General features: G+C 42.7%; 1 protein-coding gene across 1 annotated transcript in view; it reads right to left on the reverse strand.

Moving 5' to 3' along the window:
* Positions 1-27,690, reverse strand: part of LOC126235458 (high-affinity choline transporter 1-like) — a 402,761-nt gene that overhangs the window by 38,417 nt on the left and 336,654 nt on the right. Inside the window, exons 8-10 of the mRNA XM_049944181.1 lie at positions 25,585-25,676; positions 14,472-14,594; positions 14,110-14,213 (exon numbers count right to left, since the gene is read on the reverse strand). Of these exons, the coding sequence (XP_049800138.1) occupies positions 14,110-14,213; positions 14,472-14,594; positions 25,585-25,676 (319 nt within the window). The remainder of the gene's footprint in view (positions 1-14,109; positions 14,214-14,471; positions 14,595-25,584; positions 25,677-27,690) is intronic.

Genomic DNA, 27,690 nt, shown 5'->3' on the forward strand with positions numbered 1-27,690 from the left:
TGCTTGCTCAATATACAGATTGAATAACATCGGGGAGAGGCTACAACCCTGTCTCACTCCCTTCCCAACCACTGCTTCCCTTTCATGTCCCTCGACTCTTATAACTGCTATCTGGTTTCTGTACAAATTGTAAATAGCTTTTCGCTCCCTGTATTTTACCCTTGCCACCTTCAGAATTTGAAACAGAGTATTCCAGGCAACATTGTCAAAAGCTTTCTCTAAGTCTACAAATGCTAGAAACGTAGGTTTGCCTTTCCTTAACCTAGCTTCTAAGATAAGTCGTAGAGTCTGTATTGCCTCACGTGTTCCGATATTTCTACGCAATCCAAACTGATCTTCCCCGAGGTCGGCTTCTACTAGTTTTTCCATTCGTCTGTAAAGAATTCGCGTTAGTATTTTGCAGCCGTGACTTATTAAACTGATAGTTTGGTAATGTTCACATCTATCGACACCGCTTTCTTTGGGATTGGAATTATTACATTCTTCTTGAAGTCTCAGGGTATTTCGCCTGTCTCATACATCTTGCTCACCAGATGGTAGAGTTTTGTCAGGACTGGCTCTCCCAAGGCTGTCAGTAGTTCTAATGGAATGTTGTCTCCTCCCGGGGCTTTGTTTCGACTCAGGTCTTTCAGTGCTCTGTCGAAGTCTTCACGCAGTATCATATATCCCATTTCATCTTCATCTACATCCTCTTCCATTTCCAAAATATTGTCCTTTAGTACGTCGCCCTTGTGTAGACCCTCTATATATTGTTTCCACCTTTCTGCTTTCCCTTCTTTGCTTAGAACTGGGTTTCCATCTGAGCTCTTGATATTCATACAAGTGGTTCTCTTTTCTCCAATGGTGTCTTTAATTTTCCTGTACGCAGTATCTATCTGACCCCTAGTGAGATAAACCTCTACATCCTTACATTTGTCCTCTAGCCATCCCTGCTTAGCCATTTTGCACTTCCTGTCGATCTCTTTTTGAGACGTTTGTATTCCTTTTTGCCTGCTTCATTTACTGCATTTTTATATTTTCTCCTTTCATCAATTAAACTCAATATTTCTTCTGTTACCCAAGGATTTCTATTAGCCCTCGTCTTTTTTCCTAATGGATCCTCTGCTGCCTTCACTTCTTCATCCCTCAAAGCTACCCATTCTTCTTCTACTGTATTTCTTTCCCCCATTCTTGTCAATTGTCCCCTTATGCTCTCCTTGTAACTCTCTACAACCTCTGGTCCTTTCAGTTTTTCCAGGTCCCATCTCCTTAAATTTCCACATTTTTGCAGTTTCTTCAGTTTTAATCTACAGTTCATAACCAATAGATTGTGGCCAGAGTCCACATCTGCCCCTGGAAATGTCTTACAATTTAAAAACTGGTTCCTAAATCTCTGTCTTACCATTATACACTCCTGGAAATGGAAAAAAGAACACATTGACACAGGTGTGTCAGACCCACCATACTTGCTCCGGACACTGCGAGAGGGCTGTACAAGCAATGATCACACGCACGGCACAGCGGACACACCAGGAACCGCGGTGTTGGCCGTCGAATGGCGCTAGCTGCGCAGCATTTGTGCACCGCCGCCGTCAGTGTCAGCCAGTTTGCCGTGGCATACGGAGCTCCATCGCAGTCTTTAACACTGGTAGCATGCCGCGACAGCGTGGACGTGAACCGTATGTGCAGTTGACGGACTTTGAGCGAGGGCGTATAGTGGGCATGCGGGAGGCCGGGTGGACGTACCGCCGGATTGCTCAACACGTGGGGCGTGAGGTCTCCACAGTACATCGATGTTGTCGCCAGTGGTCGGCGGAAGGTGCACGTGCCCGTCGACCTGGGCCCGGACCGCAGCGACGCACGGATGCACGCCAAGACCGTAGGATCCTACGCAGTGCCGTAGGGGACCGCACCGCCACTTCCCAGCAAATTAGGGACACTGTTGCTCCTGGGGTATCGGCGAGGACCATTCGCAACCGTCTCCATGAAGCTGGGCTACGGTCCCGCACACCGTTAGGCCGTCTTCCGCTCACGCCCCAACATCGTGCAGCCCGCCTCCAGTGGTGTCGCGACAGGCGTGAATGGAGGGACGAATGGACACGTGTCGTCTTCAGCGATGAGAGTCGCTTCTGCCTTGGTGCCAATCATGGTCGTATGCGTGTTTGGCGCCGTGCAGGTGAGCGCCACAATCAGGACTGCATACAACCGAGGCACACAGGGCCAACACCCGGCATCATGGTGTGGGGAGCGATCTCCTACACTGGCCGTACACCACTGGTGATCGTCGAGGGGACACTGAATAGTGCACGGTACATCCAAACCGTCATCGAACCCATCGTTCTACCATTCCTAGACCGGCAAGGGAACTTGCTGTTCCAACAGGACAATGCACGTCCGCATGTATCCCGTGCCGCCCAACGTGCTCTAGAAGGTGTAAGTCAACTACCCTGGCCAGCAAGATCTCCGGATCTGTCCCCCATTGAGCATGTTTGGGACTGGATGAAGCGTCGTCTCACGCGGTCTGCACGTCCAGCACGAACGCTGGTCCAACTGAGGCGCCAGGTGGACTACATCCAGCATCTCTACGATCGTCTCCATGGGAGAATAGCAGCCTGCATTGCTGCGAAAGGTGGATATACACTGTACTAGTGCCGACATTGTGCATGCTCTGTTGCCTGTGTCTATGTGCCTGTGGTTCTGTCAGTGTGATCATGTGATGTATCTGACCCCAGGAATGTGTCAATAAAGTTTCCCCTTCCTGGGACAATGAATTCACGGTGTTCTTATTTCAATTTCCAGGAGTGTATAATCTATCTGAAACCTGTCAGTATCTCCAGGCTTCTTCCATGTATACAACCTTATTTTACGATTCTTGAACCAAGTGTTAGCTATGATTAAGTTGTGCTCTGCGCAAAATTCTACCAGGCGGCTTCCTCTTTCGTTTCTTACCGCCAATCCATATTCACCTACTACGTTTCCTTCTCTCCCTTTTCCTACTGACGAATTCGTCACCCATGACTATTAAATTTTCGTCTCCCTTCACTATCTGAATAATTTCTTTTATTTCATCATACATTTCTTCAATTTCTTCGCCATCTTCACAGCTAGTTGGCATATAAACTTGTACTACTGTAGTAGGCGTGGGCTTCGTATCTATCTTGGCCACAATAATCCGTTCACTATGCTGTTTGTAGTAGCTTACCCGCATTCCTATTTTCCTATTCATTTTTAAACCTACTCCTGCATTACCCCTATTTGATTTTGTGTTTATAATCCTGTAGTCACCTGACCAGAAGTCTTGTTCCTCCTGCCACCGAATTTCACTAATCCCCACTATATCTAACTTTAACCTATCAATTTCCCTTTTTAAATTTTCTAACCTACCTGCCCGATTAAGGGATCTGACATTCCACGCTCCGATCCGTAGAACGCCAGTTTTCTTTCTCCTGATAACGACATCCTCTTGAGTAGTCCCCGCCCGGAGATCCGAATGGGGGACTATTTTACCTCCGGAATATTTTACCCAAGAGGACGCCATCATCATTTAACCATACAGTAAAGCTGCATGCCCTCGGGAAAAATTACGGCTGTAGTTTCCCCTTGCTTTCAGACGTTCGCAGTACCAGCACAGCAAGGCCGTTTTGGTTAGTGTTAAAAGGCCATATCAGTCAATCATCCAGACTGTTGCCCCTGCAACTACTGAAAAGGCTGCTGCCCCTCTTCAGGAACCACATGTTTGTCTGGCCTCTCAACAGATACCCCTCCGTTGTGGTTGCACCTACGGTAGGGCCATCTGTATCGCTGAGGCACGCAAGCGTCCCCACCAACGGCAAGGTCCATGGCTCATGGGGGGGGGGGGGCTAGAACCTAGAACTACTTAAACGTAACTAACCTAAGGACATCACACACATCCATGCCCGAGGCAGGATTCGAACCTGCGACCGTAGCGGTCGCTCGGCTCCAGACTGTAGCGCCTAGAACCGCACGGCCACTCCGGCCGGCAGTAGATTCCATTGCGTAGTGTCTCCACAGCAGTGTTACCACTATTCGGCCCTACGTAGATGGCCAATACTAAAAATGCTGCTGGAAAAATTTGTATAAGAACGAGTGATATAGGAAGGAACATGCTCAAATGGTCAACGAGAAAAGCTACATACGTAACGGTATTCCAGAAATGCCGACCTATTTTTAATTTTCCTCGAGAAAAGAAAACATTTTTCTGGAGTAGATGACGTGAACTTAGAAATGTAATGCTCCCTGTGGTTTCCCCACGCGACTTCTGTGGTCATATTCGAAGTGGTTCAGCGTGCTCCGAATTATGTAAGAAGTCCAGTTATCAAGTAGCGTCGAACGACATTTAAGGAAAATAAATAGCACTATCTTAGAATGGAAAATCCAGGATGGAACAAAACAATATCATGTAAAGGCTAGTTGTTCAGTCGTAGATGGGCACGAGAAAAAGACTATCGGAAAGTGAGCTTTCGGTCGGTCAACAAGGCCTTTGTTGAAAACAGACGAGGCACACACACACACAAACACACACACACACACACACACTCACGCAAACGCAAGCCACACACTCATGACCACAGCTGAAGCCTGACTGTCAGTCAGTGAGTGTGAGTAGAGTTTGTGTGTGTGTGTGTGTGTGTGTGTGTGTGTGTGTGTGTGTGTGTGTGTGGTGCCTAGTCTGTTTTCAACTAAGGCCTTGTTGACCGACAGAAAGCTCACTTTCCGACAGTCTTTTTGTCGTGCCCATCTACGACTCGGCATCTTCGCTGTATGGTGAGCAACAACTTTGTCACACCAATTGAGTAAGTATAAAATTTACATCTTTTCGGTCAAACTGAACATTACTGGCAATTAAATTTCACATTTAGACCACTTACGTTATACTGAAATCAGCTACAGTTACTGATTCCGAAAATTATTCGGCAGTGTAACATTTGAGACATAATTCATGTTCGCCGTATCCTACTAAATAGTATCAGAAAGATGAACGGCTAGTATCTTCATAACAGTCGAGCAGAGTTGTCATGCTAAAAGGAACTTCTAGCAGCACGACAAAGCATACTCCTCTAACATCAACGGAACCGTTATACTGACTGCTCGTGGTGCAAATTTTATATTTGCTTGTTAATCACAGACGAAATTGGTATGAGCGTACTACCATGTATTTTCTGACTGAAGCTGAATGTAACAGTATGTGGCTGCTTCCAAGATGGTGGATGCAAACACACGTGCGTAGTAGAAGTGATCCACAAACCTACCGTCCATTATCATTGCTATCGATTTGTTGTAGAGTCTCAGAACATTTTCTGAATTCAAACATAATTACTTATCTTGCGCAGGATGACCTCCTTCATGCCAACCAGCATGTATTCCGAAAACGTCGATCATTTGAAACCCAACTCGTTCTTACATGACGTACTGGAAGTACTGAGACGTTTGTATTCCTTTTTGCCTGCTTCATTTACTGCATTTTTATATTTTCTCCTTTCATTAGTTAAATTCAATATTTCTTCTGTCACCCAAGGATTTCTACTAACCCTCGTCTTTTTTCCTACTTGATCCTCTGGTGCCTTCACTTCTTCATCCCTCAAAGCTTCTTATTCTTCTTCTACTGTATTTCTTACCCCCATTCCTGTCAACACTTCGTGGCGATATAAAATGGAAATATCACATAGGTTCAGTCGTTCATAAAGGAGGTGGTCGACTTCAGTATATTGGTAGAATACTGGGGAAGTGCAATCAAGGTACAAAGAAAATTGCTTACAATTCACTCTTGCCACCCTTCCAGAATATTGTTGAAGTGCGTGGGACGCGTATCAAATATGACTAAAAGCGGTCATTGAACGTACACAAAAAAGGGCAGCTCGAATGTTCAAAGGTTTGTTTGACCCGTGGGAGAGTATCACAGACATGCTAAATAAACTGAGTTTGCAGAATCTTCAAGGTTGACGTAAACTACTACCAAACTTTCAAGAACCGACTTTAAATGATGACTCTAGGAACATACTACAACCCCTACGTATCGACCACATAGGGACCGTGAGGACCACGTCGCAGTAATTACAGCTTGTACAGCACTCAGACAATCAGTGTCCATATGTTCCATACGTAAATGGAACGGGAAGAAACCCTAATAACGTGTACAATGGGACGTACCCTCTTCCATGCACTTCGCATTGGTTTGCACAGTAAGACTGTGGATGTAGATGTATACGTAAAGGTATCGCAAAAATGACGGCAACTACCGCGCTGTTGCTAGTCAGACTCTACTAAATCTACTAACAACTGTTAAGAACTGAGGCTGAGAGAGGATCTCTCAGTACTTTTGTTTCCTCGAACACAACACAGCAATATGCTTCGACCGATGGACAAAGGTTCCTGTAGCCTACCTGGCAATGCAGACAGTTGCTACGGCTTTTGGAAGAGGGGACATTTGGGCCACCCAACACCCAAGGTGGCTGACCTGTGGCGCTGCCAGTTCTCTGCAGCTTCTACCGATTTTCACCTTCTTGGGTGTTTTAAAGACTGGTGATAATGAAAACTGCTCCACCTCCACTATTCAATGGTCCTCTACTTAGACGAGGTTTCAGTGGTCTCTGTTGGCCGGGGAAAACTGATTTTAATACAATGAGGTGGCAAAAGTCATGGGATAGCGACATGCACATATACATAAGGCGGTAGTATCGCGTACACAAGGTATAAAAGAGTAGGGCATGGGCGGTGATGTCATTTGTCTTCAGCTGATTCATGTGAAAAGCTTTCCGACGTGATTATGGCCGCACGAGGGGAAGTAACAGACTTTTAAACGCGAAATAGTAATTGGAGATAGGCGCATGGGACATTCCACTTCGAAAATCGTTAGAGAATTCATTATTCCGAGATCCACAGTATCAAGAGCGTGCCAAGAATACAAGATTTCAGGCATTACCTATCACCACGGACAACGCAATGGCCGATGGCCTTCATTTAACGACCGACAGCTGCGTCGTTTGTGTAGATTTGTCAGTGCTAACAGACAAGCAACACTACGTGAAATAACCGCAGAAATCAATGTGGGACGTACGACGAACGTATCCGTTAGGGCAGTGCAGTGAAATTAGGCGCTTGTGGTAGCAGACGACCGACGCGAGTGCCTTTACTAAGAGTGCGACGTCGCCTGCAGCGCCTCTTCTGGGCTCGTGACGATGTTGTTGTTGTTGTGGTCTTCAGTCCGGAGACTGGTTTGATGCAGATCTCCATGCTACTCTATCCTGTGCAAGCTTCTTCATCTCCCAGTACCTACTGCAACCTACATCCTTCTGAATCTGCTTAGTGTATTCCTCTCATGGTCTCCCTCTACGATTTTTACCCTCCACGCTGCCCTCCAATGCTAAATTTGTGATCCCTTGATGCCTCAGAACATGTCCCACCAACCGATCCCTTCTTCTAGTCAAGTTGTGCCACAAACTCCTCTTCTCCCCAATTCTATTCAATACCTCCTCATTAGTTATGTGAGCTACCCATCTAATCTTCAGCATTCTTCTGTACCACCACATTTCGAAAGCTTCTATTCTCTTCTAGTGTAAACTATTTATCTTCCACGTTTCACTTCCATACATGGCTACACTCCATACAAATACTTTCAGAAACGACTTCCTGACACTTAAACCTATATTCTATGTTAACAAATTTCTCTTCTTCAGAAACGTTGTCCTTGCCGTTACCAGTCTAAATTTTATATCCTCTCTATTTCGAGTATCGTCAGTTATTTTGCTCCCCAAATAGCAAAACTTCTTTACTACTTTAAGTATCTCATTTCCTAATCTAATTCCCTCAGCATCACCCGACTTAATTCGACTACTTTCCATTATTCTCGTTTTGCTTTTGTTGGTGTTCATCTTATATCCTCCTTTCAAGACAATGTCCATTCCGTTCAACTGCTCTCTCAAGTCCTTTGCTGTCTCTGACAGAATTACAATGTCATTGGCGAGGCTCAAAGATTTTATTTCATCTCCATCAATTTTAATACCTACTGCGAATTTTTCGTTTGTTTCCTGTCGTGACCATAGACAACGGAAAACAGTGACCTGGTCAGATGAGTTCCGATTTCAGTTGGTAAGGCCTTATGCGCTCGAGTGTGGCGCAGACCCCAGACAGCCATGGAATCAAGTTGTCGACACGGCAAGTTGGTATTGGCTCCATAATGATATGGTCTGTGTTTACATAGAATGGACTGGGTCGCATGGTCCAATTGAACCGATCACTGACTGGAAATGGTTATGTCCGGCTACTTGGAGACCATCTGCAGCCATTCATGGACTTCACGTTCGCCGCGCGGTATTAGCCGAGCGGTCTAGGGCGCTACAGTCATGGACTGTGCGGCTGGTCCATGCGGAGGTTCGAGTCCTCCCTCGGGCATGGGTGTACGCGTTTGTCCTTAGGATAATTTAGGTTAAGTAGTGTGTAAGCTTTGGGACTGATGACCTTAGCAGTTAAGTCCCATAAGATTTCACACATATTTGATCATTTGGACTTCACGTTCCCAAATCGACGGAATTGTCAGCACATTGTGGACTATTCGAGCGAATGATTTGGCCACGTAATTACGAGGTCAGTTCGCGCACTAAATCCAGCACCATGGCTCCAAGCACCTTGGAGGTTGGAAAGTACTGGGCACATGTAATATAAATACAATTTGTATATATATATATATATATATATATATATATATATATATATATATATATATATATATATATATTGTTGTGTATGGCTACTGTAAATTTGTATGTTTCTGACTCGAGAATAAATAAATTTACTTTTTAACTGATTGATTTATATACCGATGCCTACTACTAGTGAACTCTGACAGTGATTGTGTAAGCAGCATGAATCAGTGATTGGAAACTCAATTACAATTTTATTCAACTCTCTTTATTTCCTAATGGACTGAGCTGGACAGCTGCTGAGACTTCACTAAAATCAAAGGCCTCGCTAGTGTCCAGGGGTCTTACATATCACCATTCTGATAGCAGTTACCTGAACAGATGAATACTACAGTAATAACCTACATGAATAAGAAACCCTGTCAGTATCAATGAGCTTCGTGACATAGTCCACTCTGGTCTAAAGGCACGCTCAAATATCAGAAATGGTAATTGACAGGGAATGTTAAATACGTCACTTAACACTTTACCGTCCGCACGTCTCGTACAAATTAATTCGCTTGGCGCCGGCAGCGCTAATTCGGATTACTAGGATTGTAGCCGGCCGCTTGTCACCTTTTCGTTGAGGGCAAGCTTCAAACACATTGACTTTTGGGCGCTTTAATTTCCGCAGGTTCTACACTGTTATAATAATTTTCCATGTAGAGATGATGCAACTTTCCATAAGGAGGTGTCAATAGTTCCATCACTGCTTTTGCTAAAGGTTGTCCAACACCGGAATATATCTCGAATGAGGAAATGTGTCCCGTACTCGAATCACACAACATCCGAATGAGTATGGCATATTTCGTGATTTTCGACGTATTGTAAACATTAAAATTTAACTGTCCACGCCACAGTATCATTCCTTCATCAAATGAGATGTTTTGACTTAGATTAAAAGGTTCTTTAAACTTTTTGGAAAAATAATCAATTACGAACTGCACTTTGAAAAGCCGGTCAGCATTATCTGGTTTGTTGTTGTTGTCGGAAAAATGTAAAAATGATAATATTTGTCTGAATCGATTGCGGGACATCGTTTTACGAAATATCGGTGTGTCTATCAACGGATTCGTTGACCAGTAAAATCGATCCTTGCTTTTTTTACAATTCCCATAAGGCTAGCACGCCCAAACCATTTTCTAACTTCGGGTCCCGTAACGTCGACAAATTTGGCATTTTTTTAAAAATCCATTTTCCTTCTATTGCAATTTTGACTGTAATACTTGTTGGTTTCGTTGCTAATATATTCAAATAGATCATTCCCAATATATAATTCTACGATATCCACGACGCTCTGTGTATCTTTGGGAAATGTGTGTGGACCCGGAGATCCTTCAAATTTATTACTGGTCCTCAGTAAATCATAGTCTGTCTTCTTCGTCTGATTCATCCGAATCAGTTGGCAACCGTAGCATTCACCGAATTCTTCGGCGATTCTGCTTCACTTTCATTTTTTTGATATCCAATGTCTTCTTCCCAATCGGCCAAGTCGTCAGGAACGTCAGACAAGACGTCCGCGCATTTATCGTAAAAAATCGTATCGTCTCTTTCGTCTGCCATGATGAAAGCGCACAAGTACTTGTAAAAACAAAAAACCTTGTTGACGTGTGTAACTTATTGTTACCTAAACAATACACCAACAGAGTGAAAAAGATACTAAAGTGCTGTCACCAGCCACTGCGCGATACTATGCGCACGACACCACTGTGGTGTCAACGGTCGGCAGAGTGTTAATTGGCGATAACAAAAGTGTGGAGGGATTATGATGATGAAGTAGTGTGGCAGGGATGAGATGGAAAAACACGCAAGCAATCTAATGGAAGTAAGAGGCTTAGGAGTGCCTAATTGTCATTTATGAACCGCATTGCCAGAGTAAGACTCCGTTCTGCCTTATTAAAAGGTGGAAGGGTTTTAAACGTCACAGGATGACTGGGAATGGAGAAGAGGGTTATGGCATCCACAACAATCCCATACACCAGCGACACACGGAAGCTAGTGGCTTAACGGAACCTCAACCCTGCACTGTTCGCGGACAATCCTAGCGCATGAACTTCAAATGAATCAACGGCCACTGTTACGAAAGTCTTATTGACCGCGAAAGAACTAGGATTGGCACTGGTCAGATCAACTATCAGTTTTACCTTGTACAAGAGGCGGGGAACGTTCATAGCACACCAACCGCGCACACCTCGCTAAGAACAGGCCAAGGACGCAGAAGTTTGCTAGTAATCACCGATGCCATAGTGTGAGGTTGATAAGATGTTGGAAAGGATCGTTGCACAGTATGATCCATTGCTATCTCAGTGACAGCTATGACAGTGACAATGATTGCATTAATTCAACGTAGAGTTTCGTTAATTATGCTTAATTTATAGCCGAGTGTGTTACTGTTTTGTATTAATACAAGTGGGAACCGCAGGTTGACGGAGTTGACTCACTGTTGAAAGTATGCATTTTCATTCTAATTGTTTGAAGAGTCCTAATTCCTGGGTAATATCAGTTAATATAACATCTAGACAGAATGTGGTTTTGGTCCGTAAGGATTTGATAAGAATATGTTTGGTTTTCAGAAACTTCATTCCAGATCAGCTAGTTCGCAGAGGCCAAAACAAGGCGATGGGTTCTACGAGTTGCAGCACTCACGCACAAAATTTCGTAACCATGTTTCAGCCGCGAATTGCAAACATTCTCTAACTCTTTTATTCCACGTGATTAATTACCCTCCAAGTTTTTACTTTAGTAATGGTTATTTACCGTATATAAATGGCTCTGAAGAGCTTGTGAATGAAACTTGTAATGAAACTGGTCAATCCTTCAGTCTGATTTTCTACCGAAGAAAACGATATGCTGCATTAATAAACAACAATACCCAATAAAACGCCACAACAATTAATTTTTTTTGCATTTGTTTTTATACTTTAGTGGGGCTCGTTGCCTCAGTGGTAAAGTGATTCAAAAGCCTTGGGTTGGACCCCCGGTCGGTCTTTGGATTTTTATCTATTGCTTAGCATGCATTTCGCCACTGACAACGTTTATTAATAGAAAAACTGCTGAACTGCATCGTAGTTTGGAATCCATGTTAAACTGTAGTTCTCCCTATAACTGGCTGGATAAGTCAGTTCAGAGTTCGGAGGAAAGCAACAGCATACCATCTCCAAAGCCTGTGGTGTTCAAACGAACCTATGGGCAGTTGACAGCTTTACTACTTATAACTTGAATATTATTTTCATCACATTCAGAAATGTATCAGTAGGAAAACGCGGGTAAAAATCGCTTGCCCTCAAGTGATGTTGTTCCAAAATCGCTATGCATATTTAGTGTTTATTTGTGTAACTAGTTACATCTACAATAATATTTATTATTGTTGTTTGTTGAAAAGTGTGGTAACGGTGAATTAAGATGAGCTGTATGGCAAAAGCTTTGCTGTTAAAATGTTAACGTTGAAGCTAACAGAATAACTACTCTTGTAGTATCTTTGATCTATGTTTTGGTGGGAGATTTATGCCCGATATGTTCATCTCGAGCGCGGTCTCCTGCATCCCGTGTCATTTGAATGTGATAAGCAGATAAAATTGTTAACAAAACATGGAAATTTGTAGTCAACGTCTGAAACATTTCATTTACTGACGTGGATACTTCGAACAAATTTTGCAAGAAGAAATATCATCGCTTCACGCAAAACTGTGCCAAAAACTAGAACAAGTAGCAACGGGCAACGAACAGAAGATTAGTAAAAACAAAATGTAAATTCAGGAAAATTCAAACTTCAGTTCTATATTTCTTCTCAAGGTATCCTGATAAATCAACGAAAATCCGATCGCAACAATAATTAGTGTGGTTGACAAACATTAATTTTTAAATTCTATTACTGCAATATATTGTAAATAAGTGAGGGGCTAAAAGCTATGCAGGATTTAAAAAATATCCTAGGTGTGTGAAGGTCACCCTGCTGAGGACTGTCTGCAGTAGCGGCCGCAACGTCGGCAGTTTTATCACATCATGACAGGATCACACACCCAGCAGAATTTTACTGGAAAGGACTCCAGGAGTGAAAGGCAACGCTCCTACACTATCTGATTAAAAGTGTCATGACATCCGTATGTAATGTGTAGCTGGCCACCAGATACCACGAGAGGCGGACTCCCTAATATAAAAGGAGGCGGGGAGTTCTGTGTTATTAGCAGAAAAGCAGTAACAGTATACTTGGGTTGATCAGAACAGCTTAGTGACTTCGAACGTGGACTAGTTATTGGATCTCGCCTGAGTAACAAATCCAACAGGGACATTTCATCTCTTCTAAAATTAAAGCTACTCGAGTCAATTGTCGGAGATATTATTGTGAAGTAGAAACGCGAAGGAACAAGCACGACTAAGCCGAGACCAGGCAACAACACGTCAGAGGTCATGCTGAAGATCATTTCTACAAGAAATGAGGAGCCAAGCTGGCAGGAGACTTGCTGTTTAATTTTTCATGTTACTGTCTTATTGTTACAGCTTTTAGGGGGAGAGGGGGTAACTCTCGTGACAGGTACTTACCTGAGTCCTCAGGACTAGCTTGTAAATGACTGACGGATAGGGACCGTCGAACATTGGGACAATGGTTGTAAAATATCGCATAAAATCAGCAGAAGGAATCACTCGTGAGTTCCAAAGTGTTACCGGCACTCTGGCTACGACAATGATAGAGAGTTAAAAATAATGGGGTAGAATGGTTCGGTGGGTTCTCTTGAGTAACGCACTTTTGTAGTCAGTGCTAAGGGACGCTACTGGACATTGGATGACCGAAAACAAGTGATTTGGGGCGATGAATCACGCTATACCGTGTGGCAGTCTGATCGAAGGGTTTGGGTTTGGCGAATTCCTGGAGAACGTTGCCTGTCACTAGGTGTAAAGCCAGCTGTGAACTAAGGAGGCGGTGGTGTTACCTATAAGAGTATTTTTTACAGTTAGGGTTTGGCCCCGTTATTATGCATAAGAAAACACTAAATTCGGAAGGATTTGAACACATTTAGTGTAATGTGTACTGCGTACAATAGAGGAACAGTTTGGAGACTATGAGTACTTGTATCAGAATGAAAATATACCCTACGATAAAACAGCATCTGCGAAGACACACGATAACATTCTTGAAATGGTTGGACTCGCCCAGAGTCTCGACCTACGCCAAATGGAGCACCTTTTGGATGAGTTAGAACGTCGACCTCGCTTCAGATCCCAAGCGTCCATCATTCTCTGGATTCGGCTCTTCATGAAGAATTCCTACAAAGGTGTTCAGACATCTCATTGAAAGCACCCCAGCAGAGGTCAAGCCATTATGAAGGCGAATGGTGGGCTGGGCACACTCCATATTGACGTCGACTAGTAGGTGTCTGGAGACTTTAGGACAGATAGTGTAGATAACGTTGTAAGGTGTAGCGGTGTGAGTACTCACGACAGGTAGTAGATGCTGCCCGCGGTGAGTCCGATGAGCGCCGCTATGGCGGTGATCACCACCACGGACACGCGCAGCACCCACACCATCTCTCGCTCCGAGGCCTGAAACACGTCAAATAAACGTCCGTCGAAGACCTTCTCTTCTTATTTATATTGCTGAAGCAAGGAAAAAGGAAGGAAGTTAGGTTAGAATCTAATGTGTCTGTAATATCAACATTGTCAGAGGTCATGCTGAAGATCATCTCTGCAATAAATGAGGAGTTAAGCTGTCAGGAGCCTTGCTGTTTAATTTTTCAAGTTACTATCTTGTTGTTACAGCTTTTAGCGGGAGAGGGGGTAACGCACGTGACAGGTACTTACCTGAGTCCTCAGGACTAGCTTGTAAATGTTTCTTGAGAACATGGAACTGGAAGCGAGAATGCTGGAATCTGCGGAGGCCATAATGGATGCTGATATTGCTCCAAGACCGAAGAACGCCACCCACTGCAACAAATAGGCAACACGTCTTTACACTAGAAAAGAAATGCGCATCACTAAAAGATTAAATCTGAAGGTTATTGACAACGTATGTTGACTGTCAAGGAAAGTTTGATGCCAGTGTGCTTTCATCGTCACATTTGAAAGTCGTCTGCTATAAACATTTTTCGTAGTAGGTACTCATACATGTATCAGTGAGGACTTGCAAGTCTCAAAGAATAAACTGTCAGTCTTCCATCTGCTAGAGTAGCTTCACCCTTAGTTGAGGACCACAAACGCATGTTGACAGCTCACTATTTAAACTCTGAGATCAGACAGCCAGTATTAGTATTGCTTAGGGCGGAGGTCGGTTGCCGGCCGCTGTGGCCGAGCGGTTCTAGGCGCTTCCGTCCGGAGCACGATTTTTATCTGCCATTTGGCCGGCACGGTAACTCAGCGTGTTGGGTCAGAGGGTTAGCTGCCCTCTGTAATAATAATAATAATAAAAAAAACTGAGTTAATGGATCAACGATGAACTGAAACGGGTGTCTTGTGACTTCCGTACCGAGCAGATGCAACGAACGAAAACGAACGAAATGAGAGTAAAAAAAAAGCGGCTCTAGGCGCTTCAGTCCGGAACCGCGCTGCTGCTACGGTCGCAGGTTCGAATCCTGCCTCGGGCATGGCTGTGTGTGATGTCGTTAAGTTAGTTAGGTTCTAAGTCTAGGGGACTGATGACCTCAGATGTTAAGTCCCATAGCGCTTAGAGTCATTTGAACCATTTTGGAGATAGGTTAGCGAGTCTCCGCATGCCTTGTAGGCCAAATTGGTTTCGGCCTGTTGCCGAGAAGACGCTCCACTTTCCTGCTTGTTGGACATGCCGAACTACATGGTCCAATCACATTATGTGAACACCGCTTATGCTCGACGTCAACGTACAACAACCACCCATAGAGGGCGCGTGGCGGCGCTAGCAGTGGAGCGTTTATGGAACGTATTGGAAGCACGAGGACAATAGGGCCGACGTTGTCGTAATGCGGAAACGGAGCGATTTATCAGACGTCGAAACGAACATGATCATTGGCTTTCGAGCCAAGAGTGAAAGAATTTCGGAAACGGCTAAGTCTGTAAACTGAACGCGCTGTACCGCTGTGGTTAAAATATGCCGTGTGTAGCAAAATAACACTGTCCAAAACAGGCGCCGACCAACTGTGGTCCATCACAGAGGTGAACGACGGCTGCGGAGATGTGTATAGGCGAATGGACGTGCTTGTGTTGAGCAACTGGCCGCCCAGATCAATCAAGGGGCTTCAGACCGTTCAGCGTTATTTCATATGGGCCTCCGTAGTCTTGTTCATGCACCCATGTTCATCGGCGGCGAAGGCTGGAATTTGCACGCCAATACCACAACTGGGATCCATTGTGTGGCGACAGGTGACCTTTTCAGATGAATCACGTCTTATGCTCCGTCGGACTGACGGCAGTTGGTGTGTGCGGCCCTGCAACGATTGTCAGAAGGGCGCAGGCCAGAGGAGGGTGTGTTGTCCATCGCACAGATGACCGTTGGCGTGTACAACTTGAAACGTCTGAAAGCAAATACCCTACAACGGAGATGGTCTGTTGAACGTTTCCGTGGCATTACCTGGATGATCTCGTCTTTCTGGAAAGCACAATGGATCGTCACAAGTATCATATACCATTGGCGAACATGTCCACCCCTATATGCAGTTTCTTTTTCCGCTGCACAATGCCAACTACCACCAGAAGAGAGCAACGTGCCACACAGCTCACAGTGTACGGGAGTGATTCGTAGAGCACCTGGCTGAGTTTACCATACCCCCCCCCCCCCTTGACCGCCATACTCCCCGGACGTAAACCCAGTCGAGAATCTATGGAACCACCTCGATCGGGCTGATCGCGCCATGTATCCTCAACCGAGAAACCTAGGGCAGCTGGCCGCTGCACCGGAATCGGAATGGCTCCATATCCCCCTCGCTAGCTTCCTGCATGTCTCGTAGCAGTCTGCGCTGCTAAAGGTGGTTAATCAGGCTCCTGAAAGGTACCGACATTAATGTGACTGGACAGTGTATTATTAGTATATACGCTTGTCACTGAATGGGCACACTAAGCGACATCGCCGAGGACTGTGGTGAAACGGTTACTTCTTGTGCTGCCTTTGCATAATTATCCATTACGCTGATTTATTCTCGCGGGGTACTTTTGAACCGCATTTGATGTGACCAGTGTTAGTTCCTGCGTTAGGTTTGAAGATTTGTTTAGAACAACACGTTTACAAAGTATGCTAGAGCGTAAACTTCAACTTGACCTGTGTTTCTTATTACGTACGATGTCAAACTGGAATGTCACGAAAATACGATGTGATAGTAAATTGGTGTACATGGGTAGCAACTGCAAGAGAACTATGGAAAAATCGACGAGTGTGAAGGCAACTCCTGAAGGGGAGAAAATCCGCAGTGGAGTACACACTGGAGTCAGGAAAGCACAGGATTGCATTTTAAGAGAGCCAGGTCCTAGCAAACTGGAGCAGGTACTACCCTAGACTCTGCAGATCCAGTGGAGAACTCCAAAGACGATAACAGTCCAGTCGGAAAAAGAAAAGTCCTAAGGTTATTAATACCTGGTTTCCAGCTGTCAAGCAGGAGACCATCAGCCTTCCACCGTGACACGGTAGATGAAGTCTACGAAACAACCGAAATGGCAAGCCACGCTCGAATTTAAAAAACGTGTGACTCTTCGCCCCGGCAAGGTCGTACCTCGCTATAAATTTCACTTCAGTGAGCAGCGAGCCACTACCTGCAGTGAATCGAAGTCACGTCCCCACTGTAAATCATTCGCAGACAGGGACTAAATGTTGGTTTCAGAGACAAAATTCAAAAAGGCCGCATAGGTAGGGAAAACTTAATAATGAAGCCTGACTGCATTTAGAAACTATTTACGCGAGTACCTTTTCTTATAAATTGTCTCATGCATGATGTAGAATAGTAAGTTAAATTAATATTTCATTTAATTTAAGCTACTGATGGTGGAACGTCAGCGACTGTCAATTACAAGGTAATTTTATTTTTAGTTACAATCGCAACCATCGCATACAGTTATTACTGGTTTCCACGTTTGTGTCATCCTCAGATAGACCCCTATTGAGACATTGTCTTCAGTGATCTTCTTCCATGTAGTTTGGAGGGCTAAAAAAGACGACGTCTCCAGACGAATAAAGAAGAACAACAGAGCCGATTATCTATGAGTGACATGAAACATCAAAACCAGTGACGAATGTAATCACTGATTACGACCGTAACTGAAAATAAGTAGGGGGGGGGGGGGGGGCAACATAAATTTTCTGCACATTAGCTTAAGGATAGAAGACAGAAAACATAAATTTAAAATTTACCGAAAAGATCCTTTGACTGACACTTTCATCCTGGCTTCCTACCAACATCCTGCAACCTACAAACTTGCAGCATTTCATCGCATGATCCACGGTCTCCTTTCTATCCCTATGCCCCAAGAAGACTTTGACCAGGAACTTAACTCAATAGAAACAATAGGCATAAATAATGAATTTGACCCAACACCACTGATAAAATTTTAGGTAAAAAGATGAAGAAAGAGGCCAGGTGCCTACTGTCCCCAATGAAAAATACAGGCAAACAGGAAAAGAAATGGTGCAGATTACATTTTATAGGGAAAACATCAAATAGCATAAGTAACATCTTGAGGGCAAAGGTTTTCTCTGTGTTTTTCTATGTCCGTCAGATAATAGGTGGTTTCTTGTTCAATGCAAAAGACAAATAACCAGCTATCACAAAAAGTAGGGTTTATAAAATCACATGCCGGGATTGTCAGTCTTGCTACATGGGACAGACGGGGAAGTCAATCTGTACCAGACTTAAGGAACACCGCAGAAGCCGGAGATTGAGGAAGCCTAATTCAGCCATTGCAGAACATTGCCTGAACAGTAATCACAAATACACAATAGATGTACAAGTCGTACACACAGAGTAAAAGGGGGCCAAACTCGACCAATTACAAATTTTACACCTATTATTAAACGAGCAAACCCAATTCAATTATTCACCTCTTTTAGATGAGATCACAACCCCAGGATAGAAGCAAAACTTTGGACCCCTGTCCATCGTAGTTAAAAATATCTTAGCTGATGCACAACTTTAGTTTGGTCATTGTAGTATAACTGGTGAATGTGTAATAATGGATGTAATTTATTTAAAAAAATTGGCATTGACGTAAGTGTACATTAAGCTATGGATCAATACCTAAAAAGTTGAGATTATCTTTGCCTTGTGACCAGGTTTATCTATGTATTATCATCTTTGGGAATCAGTAATGTACCTGAAAATAGGCTTATAACCCTAAACCTAGGTTATGCGATAACATTAATAATAAATTGTGAAACATGGCTAAAAACGGTGTTTGTTTAGTTAATTGAAAATAAGTTTGTCTTGTCCTCTACGGCTACATATACATCTAAACTCCGCAAAACCCTGTGAAGTCCTAGCCAGAGTATGTTCCATTTTACCACTTATTAGGACTTCATCTACACAATTCCGAAGACTACAAGAGGTGGCAAGTGCGAGAATTGTCGCATAATCAGCTTAACGGCTCGTGCATCCAAGTTGCTGACAAAAATAATATAAAGCAGAACTGAAAAGAAAATTGAGGATGTGTTAGATGATGATCAGTTTGGCTTCAGGAAAGGTAAAAGCACCAGAGAGGCAGTTCTCATGTTGCGGTTGATAACGGAAGCAACACTAAAGAAAAATCAAGACAAGTTCATAGGATTTGAAGACTTCCAAAAAGCGTTCGACATTGTCAAATGGTGCAAGATGTTTGAAATTCTGAGAAAAACTGAGGTAAACTATAGTGAAAGACTGGTAGTATACAACGTGTACAAGAGCCGAGACGGAATAAGACCAAGAAGGAAGTGCTCTGAATACAAATGTTGTAAGACAGGGCTATAGTCTTTCGCTCATACAGTTCAGTCTATACATCGAAGAAGCAATGATGGAAACAGAGGGAAGGTTCAAGAGTAGAATTAAATTTCAAGGTGAAAGGATAGCAATGATAAGATACGCTGATGACATTGCTCTCGTCAGTGACAGTGAAGAAGAATTACAGGATCTGCTGATGGTATGAACAGTCTAGTGAGTACGCAATATGAATTGAGAGTAAATCGAAGAAAGACGAAAGTAATGAGAAGTAGCAGAAATGAGAACAGTGAGTAACTTAACATCAGGATAGGTGATGACGAAGTAAATGAACTTAACAAATTCTGAACCTAGACAGCAAAATAACCCATGACGGATGCAACAAGGAAGATATAACAAGCAGACTAGCACTGGCAAAAATGGCATTGCTAGTGCCTTTTCATCAAAGGTAGGCCTTAATTTGGGGAAGAAATTTCTGAGACTGTACAGTTGGAGCACATGGAAAAAAGAACTGTGGGAAAATCTGAACAGAAGAAAATGAAAGCATTTGAGACGTGATGCTACAGGCGAATATTGAAAATTACGCGGTCTGATTAGGTATGGAATGATGCGGTTTTCTACAGAATCGGAGAGGAAAGAGTATGCGGAAAACAATGACAAGAAGAAGGGACAGGATGATAGAATAGCTGCTCAGACATCAGGAAATAACTTCTCTGGTACTAGAAGGAGTTGTAGAGGGTAAAAACTGTAGAGAAAGACAGCGATTGAAATACATCCTGTAAATAATTGAAGACGTTGGTTGCAAGTGCTATTCTGAGATGAAGAGATCGGCTCAGATGATATTTCGTGGGGGGCCGCAAAAAAGGATTTTTTAACTGTTATATTGACTAAGGAACGCGGGAATAATGATGGCTTGAATTCCTTTGTGCGCGCTGTAATTAGGTCTCGTAGTCCCAGCTCGAACGATATGTAGTGTCTTCTCACATAATGGATGTTACAAAACGATACCTTCAATTTCCTAGGTGTCGTAGTGGGTGTTTTGAGGAACAAACTAAGATTGGAAACCAGTGTCCGAAACCGTCATCCACCGATGCAACAGAGCATTGCAGTCGTAGAAGACAAGGCCTAGCTTCATCTTCTTCACTGGTGATCGTGGCAATAAGTCGCGATCACTGAATAACAAACAACAGCGCAAGACGTTCTGCCTGCGGTCCGTCGGCGGCACGTTTGTTGCGAAGTGGTAACCTGTAACTTGGATGCTCTGAAGCGTCGTTAGATAACTTTTACGGACAAGTGTTCCTATCCTCGATTTGTCCCTCAAGACATCCTCTGCAACGTCTCGAAGTTGGTCGGTATCTTTTTCCAGTACCCTGTATATCTGGATTCCCCACTCAATGCTGGTTCTTGAAAATGTAAGCGCGCTTCGGCGGAATAGCTGGCGCCTATCATCAGACGTTTGACATTTAAGGTTTCCAGTATCTTTGTGAAGCTCTCCTGTGGATCAAATGAATCTGTGACCGTACGTGCTGCTCCCTTTTTATACGTTCCTTAGAGACAGTCGTGTGTTTAGCAATAACTACTCGTTGCGTAACAATATGGCATAATTAACGAAATTAAAGATAAACTGATTACAGAATTCTCCCGATTTGTCTTCCTGGACATTAAAAAGTTGTGAGCTAAGATTCCGGTAGATCACAAGAACGAGAGTATTAGAAACAACCTACTTAAGTGTAAGAAGATATCGAAGCAAGAAATGACTGTTTTTATAGAGTTGCTGCGTCTTGTCACTGATTTTAACTGATTCTAGCTAAATGGAACGTATTACATCCATAAAAATGGGTTGGCTGTAGGGTCGATCATTTCGGACACAGTGACGTGTAATTTTATTAGCAGTTTAGAAGAGAACATTTTAAAGTTTGACGATCCTTTTAATGGAAGAGGTAGTGTATTATAAACACTATGTTGACAACATGTTGTAGTTCGTAAAATGAACTGACAGTGACATTGGTACAATAGATAGTAAATGTAGTGCGTTATTCGAGAAAATTGACTTTACTGTAGCTCGAAAGTAATAAACGTATTCACTTTTCGGACGGAAAGGTCTGAGGCAAGACGAATTACATGCCTTGACGATCTTTAGAAAGTGAACAGCAACAGATGTTGTAATTCCTAACCAGTTATGCCACCTGTGAATATATAAAGAAGCTGCGTTTAGAAGTTCATTGCACAGAGTCATTAGATGCCAGTGAGTGCCGAAGAGAGAATGAATGAGTTAAATATTATAAACTACATAACAATAGACAACGGAAACAAAAAGAAGAATTAGCTTACGATAAAAAGATAGTTACCATACCGTATTTTGGGAAAATCTGAGAGAAACTGGCGATTTATTTGAGCCATATAATGTCATGTTCGCATTCCAAGCGAAAAACTTAGTAATATGTGGTTTAAAGCACGACGCCGGAAATAGGAAAAGTGAACTAAAACAAACAGTCGTATACAAAAAATTGGCGAGGTGCGAGCAGGACTCAGGATCTGAAGGTTCCGTATAAACTTGATTATCTATACAGGCACTTCACCCATCCCGCGAATCAAGAATCTAGACGATTTTTATGTTATCGACTTGATACTGGCAAGATATCGCTTCCCGGAATTTCTAGTCTTTTGAGAATATTTTAAATTTAAGTCGGATAACAAATGACAAAAGAAATATTTCATATGATATAATTACAAATTAACAATTTGCGGATTTGTCGCTTTATTTTAATTGTGAAACCTTGCTTCTTGCCAAATTTCGTGATTCTAGGCCAACGCGAAGTACGATACAGGTTTTGATGAATGAGTTTGCATCAAAATGTGTGACATAAATGACCGTATCCTTTGATTTTATCGACTTAGATGATTTCATTTTTTACACAGACCTTAATATGAGACACAGACCTTAATATGAGACATAAATTTCAACCTGATACGTCTAAACTTTTCTGATAATGAGGGTTTTTAACAATCGGACAGGCAGACAGACAGACAGACGGACGGACAACAAACTGATTCTATAAGGGTTCCGTTTTTATTGATTGAGATACATAACTATAGTACAGTGAGCATCATATGACGCGAGATATATAGGACAGACAGGAAAATATTTTCGACAAGGTACAAAGAACACACGGACGCTTTAAGACTGGGCAATTACGCTAAATCTGTCGTAGCGAAACACATGTACGAGGCGGTGTTGAAGAGAATTTAGAAGTGGTGCAAGTAGCGAAGATAGGAACTTGAAGAACTAGAAGTATCAGTTCACCGAGATAGACTTGGGGGAGAGCGGTAGCGGATTCGTGAATCGTTTTTCTATTTAGCAGTAATACGAGAAGATGATATTTCCTCACGTCTCCTGTGACATCTCTGGAATACAGTGGAACCGTTAGTGGCTCAGTGCCGTAAGTTGGAGCAGTGTACTTGTTTACAGAAGAAGCCAGTGTAGTGGAAGGCAGTTGGTGTGAAGTGTATCAGATGCGATCGATGTTACCACTGTAGAAACGGACGGTACTATGAAAAGGCAAAACAGAGAATGAGGCGTTCCCGATTTTAAAGTAAGAGGAGAACTTAATACCCGAATACTTTCATTTTATTTAACTTTTTTTCATGACTAGTTTGCGCTTTTTTTAAGAGTGTGCGTCAGTGTGAAAGTTAAAACGCAGACAGCCAGATGGTGGGAGTCTGACTCCCGAAATGCGTAACTGTTGTTTTGTGTGTCGTGCGCTAAATAACGATAATGACTATCTTCATAACCTCTACGTCAAGTACTTGGTATGGATAATACAATTATATTTCATAATATATCAGAATATGAACTCACATTACAATATTACAAGTTTTTGATGAAGATTAAACAACAAACAACAGCCTATGTATAGGCATATCATTACAAATAGCCTGCTGCTTTTCTTTTTTCTATTGTACCATGTCTGTCTTAGAAATATTCGTTATTAAAGTGTTGCAGTACGTTATGGAGGCTTCCTGTATTACGTTTCGTGGACTCTCGTCTTTTTGTTTTCACCGTTCGTCTTCTTCAGAGAATCCCAATCAGCAAAGCTGTGTAAAGAGTTTCGCTCTAGTTGACTAGTTCCTTTAAAGAAATCACTGCCATATTTTCTAAATACTTCTCCGTCATTTCTAATAGAAGTATTGCTGTAGATTCTCGAAAGTGATGCAAAAAAGAGATTTATGACAACAAGCGTTCAAACGGGAATTGAAAGACTGCAGGATACAGACTGCCATGAAGAGGATGCATACAGAGGTAGTGGGATGTAAGATAAAGGACAGGAACATCACTGAGTGAGTTATAAATTAAAGCAGGACTATTAGTTTGCTAAAAAGTACCTGCGACTTTCTACATCTACATCTACATCTACATCCATACTCCGCAAGCCACCTGACGGTGTGTGGCGGAGGGTACCTTGAGTACCTCTATCGGTTCTCCCTTCTATTCCAGTCTCGTATTGCTCGTGGAAAGAAGGATTGTCGGTATGCATCTGTGTGGGCTCTGATATCTCTGATTTTATCCTCATGGTCTCTTCGCGAGATAAACGTAGGATGGAGCAATATACTGCTTGACTCCTCGGTGAAGGTATGTTCTCGAAACTTCAACAAAAGCACGTACTGAGCTACTGAGCGTCTCTCCTGCAGAGTCTTCCACTGGAGTTTATCTATCATCTCCGTAACACTTTCACGAATACTAAATGATCCTGTTACGAAGTGCGCTACTCTCCGTTGGATCTTCTTTATCTCTTCTATCAACCCTATCTGGTACGGATCCCACACTGGTGAGCAATATTCAAGCAGTGGGCGAACAAGTGTACCTACTTCCTTTGTTTTCGGATTGCATTTCCTTAGGATTCTTCCAACGAATCTCAGTCTGGCATCTGCTTTACCGACGATCAACTTTATATGATCATTCCAGTGTATATCACTCCTAATGCCTCCTCCCAGATAATTTATGGAATTAACTGCTTCCAGTTGCTGACGTGCTATATTGTAGCTAAATGATAAAGGATCTTTCTTTCTATGTATTCGCAGCACATTACACTTGTCTACATTGAGATTCAATTGCCATTCCGTGGACCATTCGTCAATTCACTGCAGATCCTCCTGCATTTCAGTACAATTTTCCATTGTTACAACCTCTCGATATACCACAGCTACATCCGCAAAAAGCCTCAGTGAACTTCGGACGTCATCCACAAGGTCATTTATGTATATCGTGAATAGCAACGGTCGTACGATACTCCCCTGCGGCACACCTGAAATCACTCTTACTTCGGAAGACTTCTCTCCATTGAGAATGACATGCTGCGTTCTGTTATCTACGAACTCTTCAATCCAATCACACAATTGGTCTGATAGTCCATATGCTCTTACTTTGTTCATTAAACGACTGTGGGGAACCGTATCGAACGCCTTGCGGAAGTCAAGAAACACGGCCTCTACCTGGGAACCCGTGTCTATGGCCCTCTGAGTATCGTGGACGAATAGCGCGAGCTGGGTTTCACACGATCGTCTTTTTCGAAACCCATGCTGATTCCTACAGAGTAGATTTCTAGTCTCCAGTAAAGTCATTAGACTCGAACATAATACGTGTTCCAAAATTCTACAACTGATCGACGTTAGAGATATAGGTTTATAGTTCTGAACATCGTCCCTTCTTGAAAACGGGGATGACCTGTGCCCTTTTACAATCCTTTGGAACGCTACGCTCTTCTAGAGACCAACGGTACACCGCTGCAAGAAGGGGGGCAAGTTCCTTCGCGTACTCTGTGTAAAACCGAACTGGTATCCCATCAGGTCCAGCGGCCTTTCCTCTTTTGAGCGATTTTAATTGTTTCTTTCTAGTTTCAATTAGCTGTTAGTTAAGTTCATACACTATTAAATACTAGAAATTTGCAGTTTTCATTGCTTCTGCATTACGATTAACTTTAGTGTTGATGTCTAAGGTTTTAAGCCAGAAGTATCTGAGAAAGTGTCTGTAAAGGCTAAAACGCCGCTGTACTCACGCTGGGTGTAAGGTACCGCAGTACCAGTGGCAGAACCAGCTCCTTATCCGCCGACGTAATGTTCCTGGCGACGTGTTCGACTGCCTGCCAATCTGTGAACAAGCACACAGCCTTCGTACAGTGAATGTTTCAATCAAACAACAAGCCACAAATTTCCATTCCTCAAATATTTCTTTTTATTTCGAACGTAAGTTATTAGTTAAATACTTCCACAATCCTGGTCTCTAACATCGCTAATTAGGACGTATTTCACAATACTAAAAATATCCTAACCTTGACTTTGAACAGCGTTCTTATATTACGCTGATTCGATGGTGGACACCTGTCTCTCATGATCTTCTTAAGCAACAGGCAGTGTACAATTGTAATATCACCTTTTTTTTAAATAGTATTATAAAAATTTATATATGTGTTTTCAGAGAGAGAGAGATTGATTTTTGATTGAGATTTTTACTTTAAGTCGTAACTGGTACCTGAATTTTTGGTTGCTGCCTCCTTGAATGATCAGCTTCTGCACCAGTTGTTGACGTATTGTAATTTGGAGGAAGTTACTGTTCTTTATGGTTTAAAATACGACTCTGTCAGTTACTTGGCCGTATTGCGGATAGCTTTGAGCCCAAGTTTTCGTAGCTTTTCATACCGAAGGGACCACTGTTGTAAGTAAGTAAAATGAAGCAGCAATCTGCTTTTCGTGAGAAAAGGAGATTGCTTGACACACAAACTTCCTTCAAACTACACGTCCTGCTACATCAAAATTGGTCAGTGGAGTTCAGCAACATACTATTGTACAAGAACATAAACCAATTACTGTAATTAAGAAATTAAGAGAGGTTGTTACTTATTGAATGAAAACTATAGAGAATGCATTTCTTTTCCTGTATTTTAGTGAGCTATGTACACTTACAATTCTGTCGATTGATAGACGGCAACGACAATGAAGTTCCGCTCCTTTTCCAAAAACAAGATATTTCTAATCTTCACCTCCAAAAATTTTGTACAAATAAATGTTTGGCAACTCTTACACATACTTCACTCGGTTTTATCACTGTTGTTGTTGTGGTCTTCAGTCCTGAGACTCGTTTGATGCAGCTCTCCATGCTACTCAATCCTGTGCAAGCTTCTTCGTCTCCCAGTACCTACTGCAACCTACATCTTTCTGAATCTGCTTAGTGTATTGATCTCTTGGTCTCCCTCTACGATTTTTACCCTCCACGCTGCCCTCCAATGTTAAATTTGTGATCCCTTGATGCCTCAAAACATGTCCTACCAACCGATCCCTTCTTCTAGTCAAGTTGTGCCACAAACTTCTCTTCTCCCCAATCCTATTCAATACCTCCTAATTAGTTACGTGATCTACCCACCTTATCTTCAGCATTCTTCTGTAGCACCACATTTCGAAAGCTTCTATTCTCTTCTTGTCCAAACTATTTTTCGTCCATGTTTCACTTCCATACATGGCTACACTCCATACAAATACTTTCAGAAACGACTTCCTGAAACTTAAATCTATACTCGATGTTAACAAATTTCTCTTCTTCAGAAACGATTTCCTTGCCATTGCCAGTCTACATTTTATATCCTCTCTACTTCGACCATCATCAGTTATTTTACTCCCTAAATAGCAAAACTCCTTTACTACTTTAAGTGTCTCATTTCCTAATCTAATTCCCTCAGCATCACCCGACTTAATTCGACTACATTCCATTATCCTCGTTTTGCTTTTGTTGATGTTCATCTTATATCCTCCTTTCAAGACACTGTCCATTCCGTTCAACTGCTCTTCCAAGTCCTTTGCTGTCTCTGACAGAATTACAATGTCATCGGCGAACCTCAAAGTTCTTACTTCTTCTCCATGAATTTTAATACCTACTCCGAATTTTTCTTTTGTTTCCTTTACTGCTTGCTCAATATACAGATTGAATAACATCGGGGAGAGGCTACAAGCCTGTCTCACTCCCTTCCCAACCACTGCTTCCCTTTCATGTCCCTCGACTCTTATAACTGCCATCTGGTTTCTGTACAAATTGTAAATAGCCTTTCGCTCCCTGTATTTTACCCCTGCCACCTTCAGAATTTGAAAGAGAGTATTCCAGTTAACGTTGTCAA

The sequence above is a fragment of the Schistocerca nitens genome, chromosome 2, assembly GCF_023898315.1.
Source record: "Schistocerca nitens isolate TAMUIC-IGC-003100 chromosome 2, iqSchNite1.1, whole genome shotgun sequence".
In the NCBI taxonomy this organism is placed as follows: domain Eukaryota; kingdom Metazoa; phylum Arthropoda; class Insecta; order Orthoptera; family Acrididae; genus Schistocerca; species Schistocerca nitens.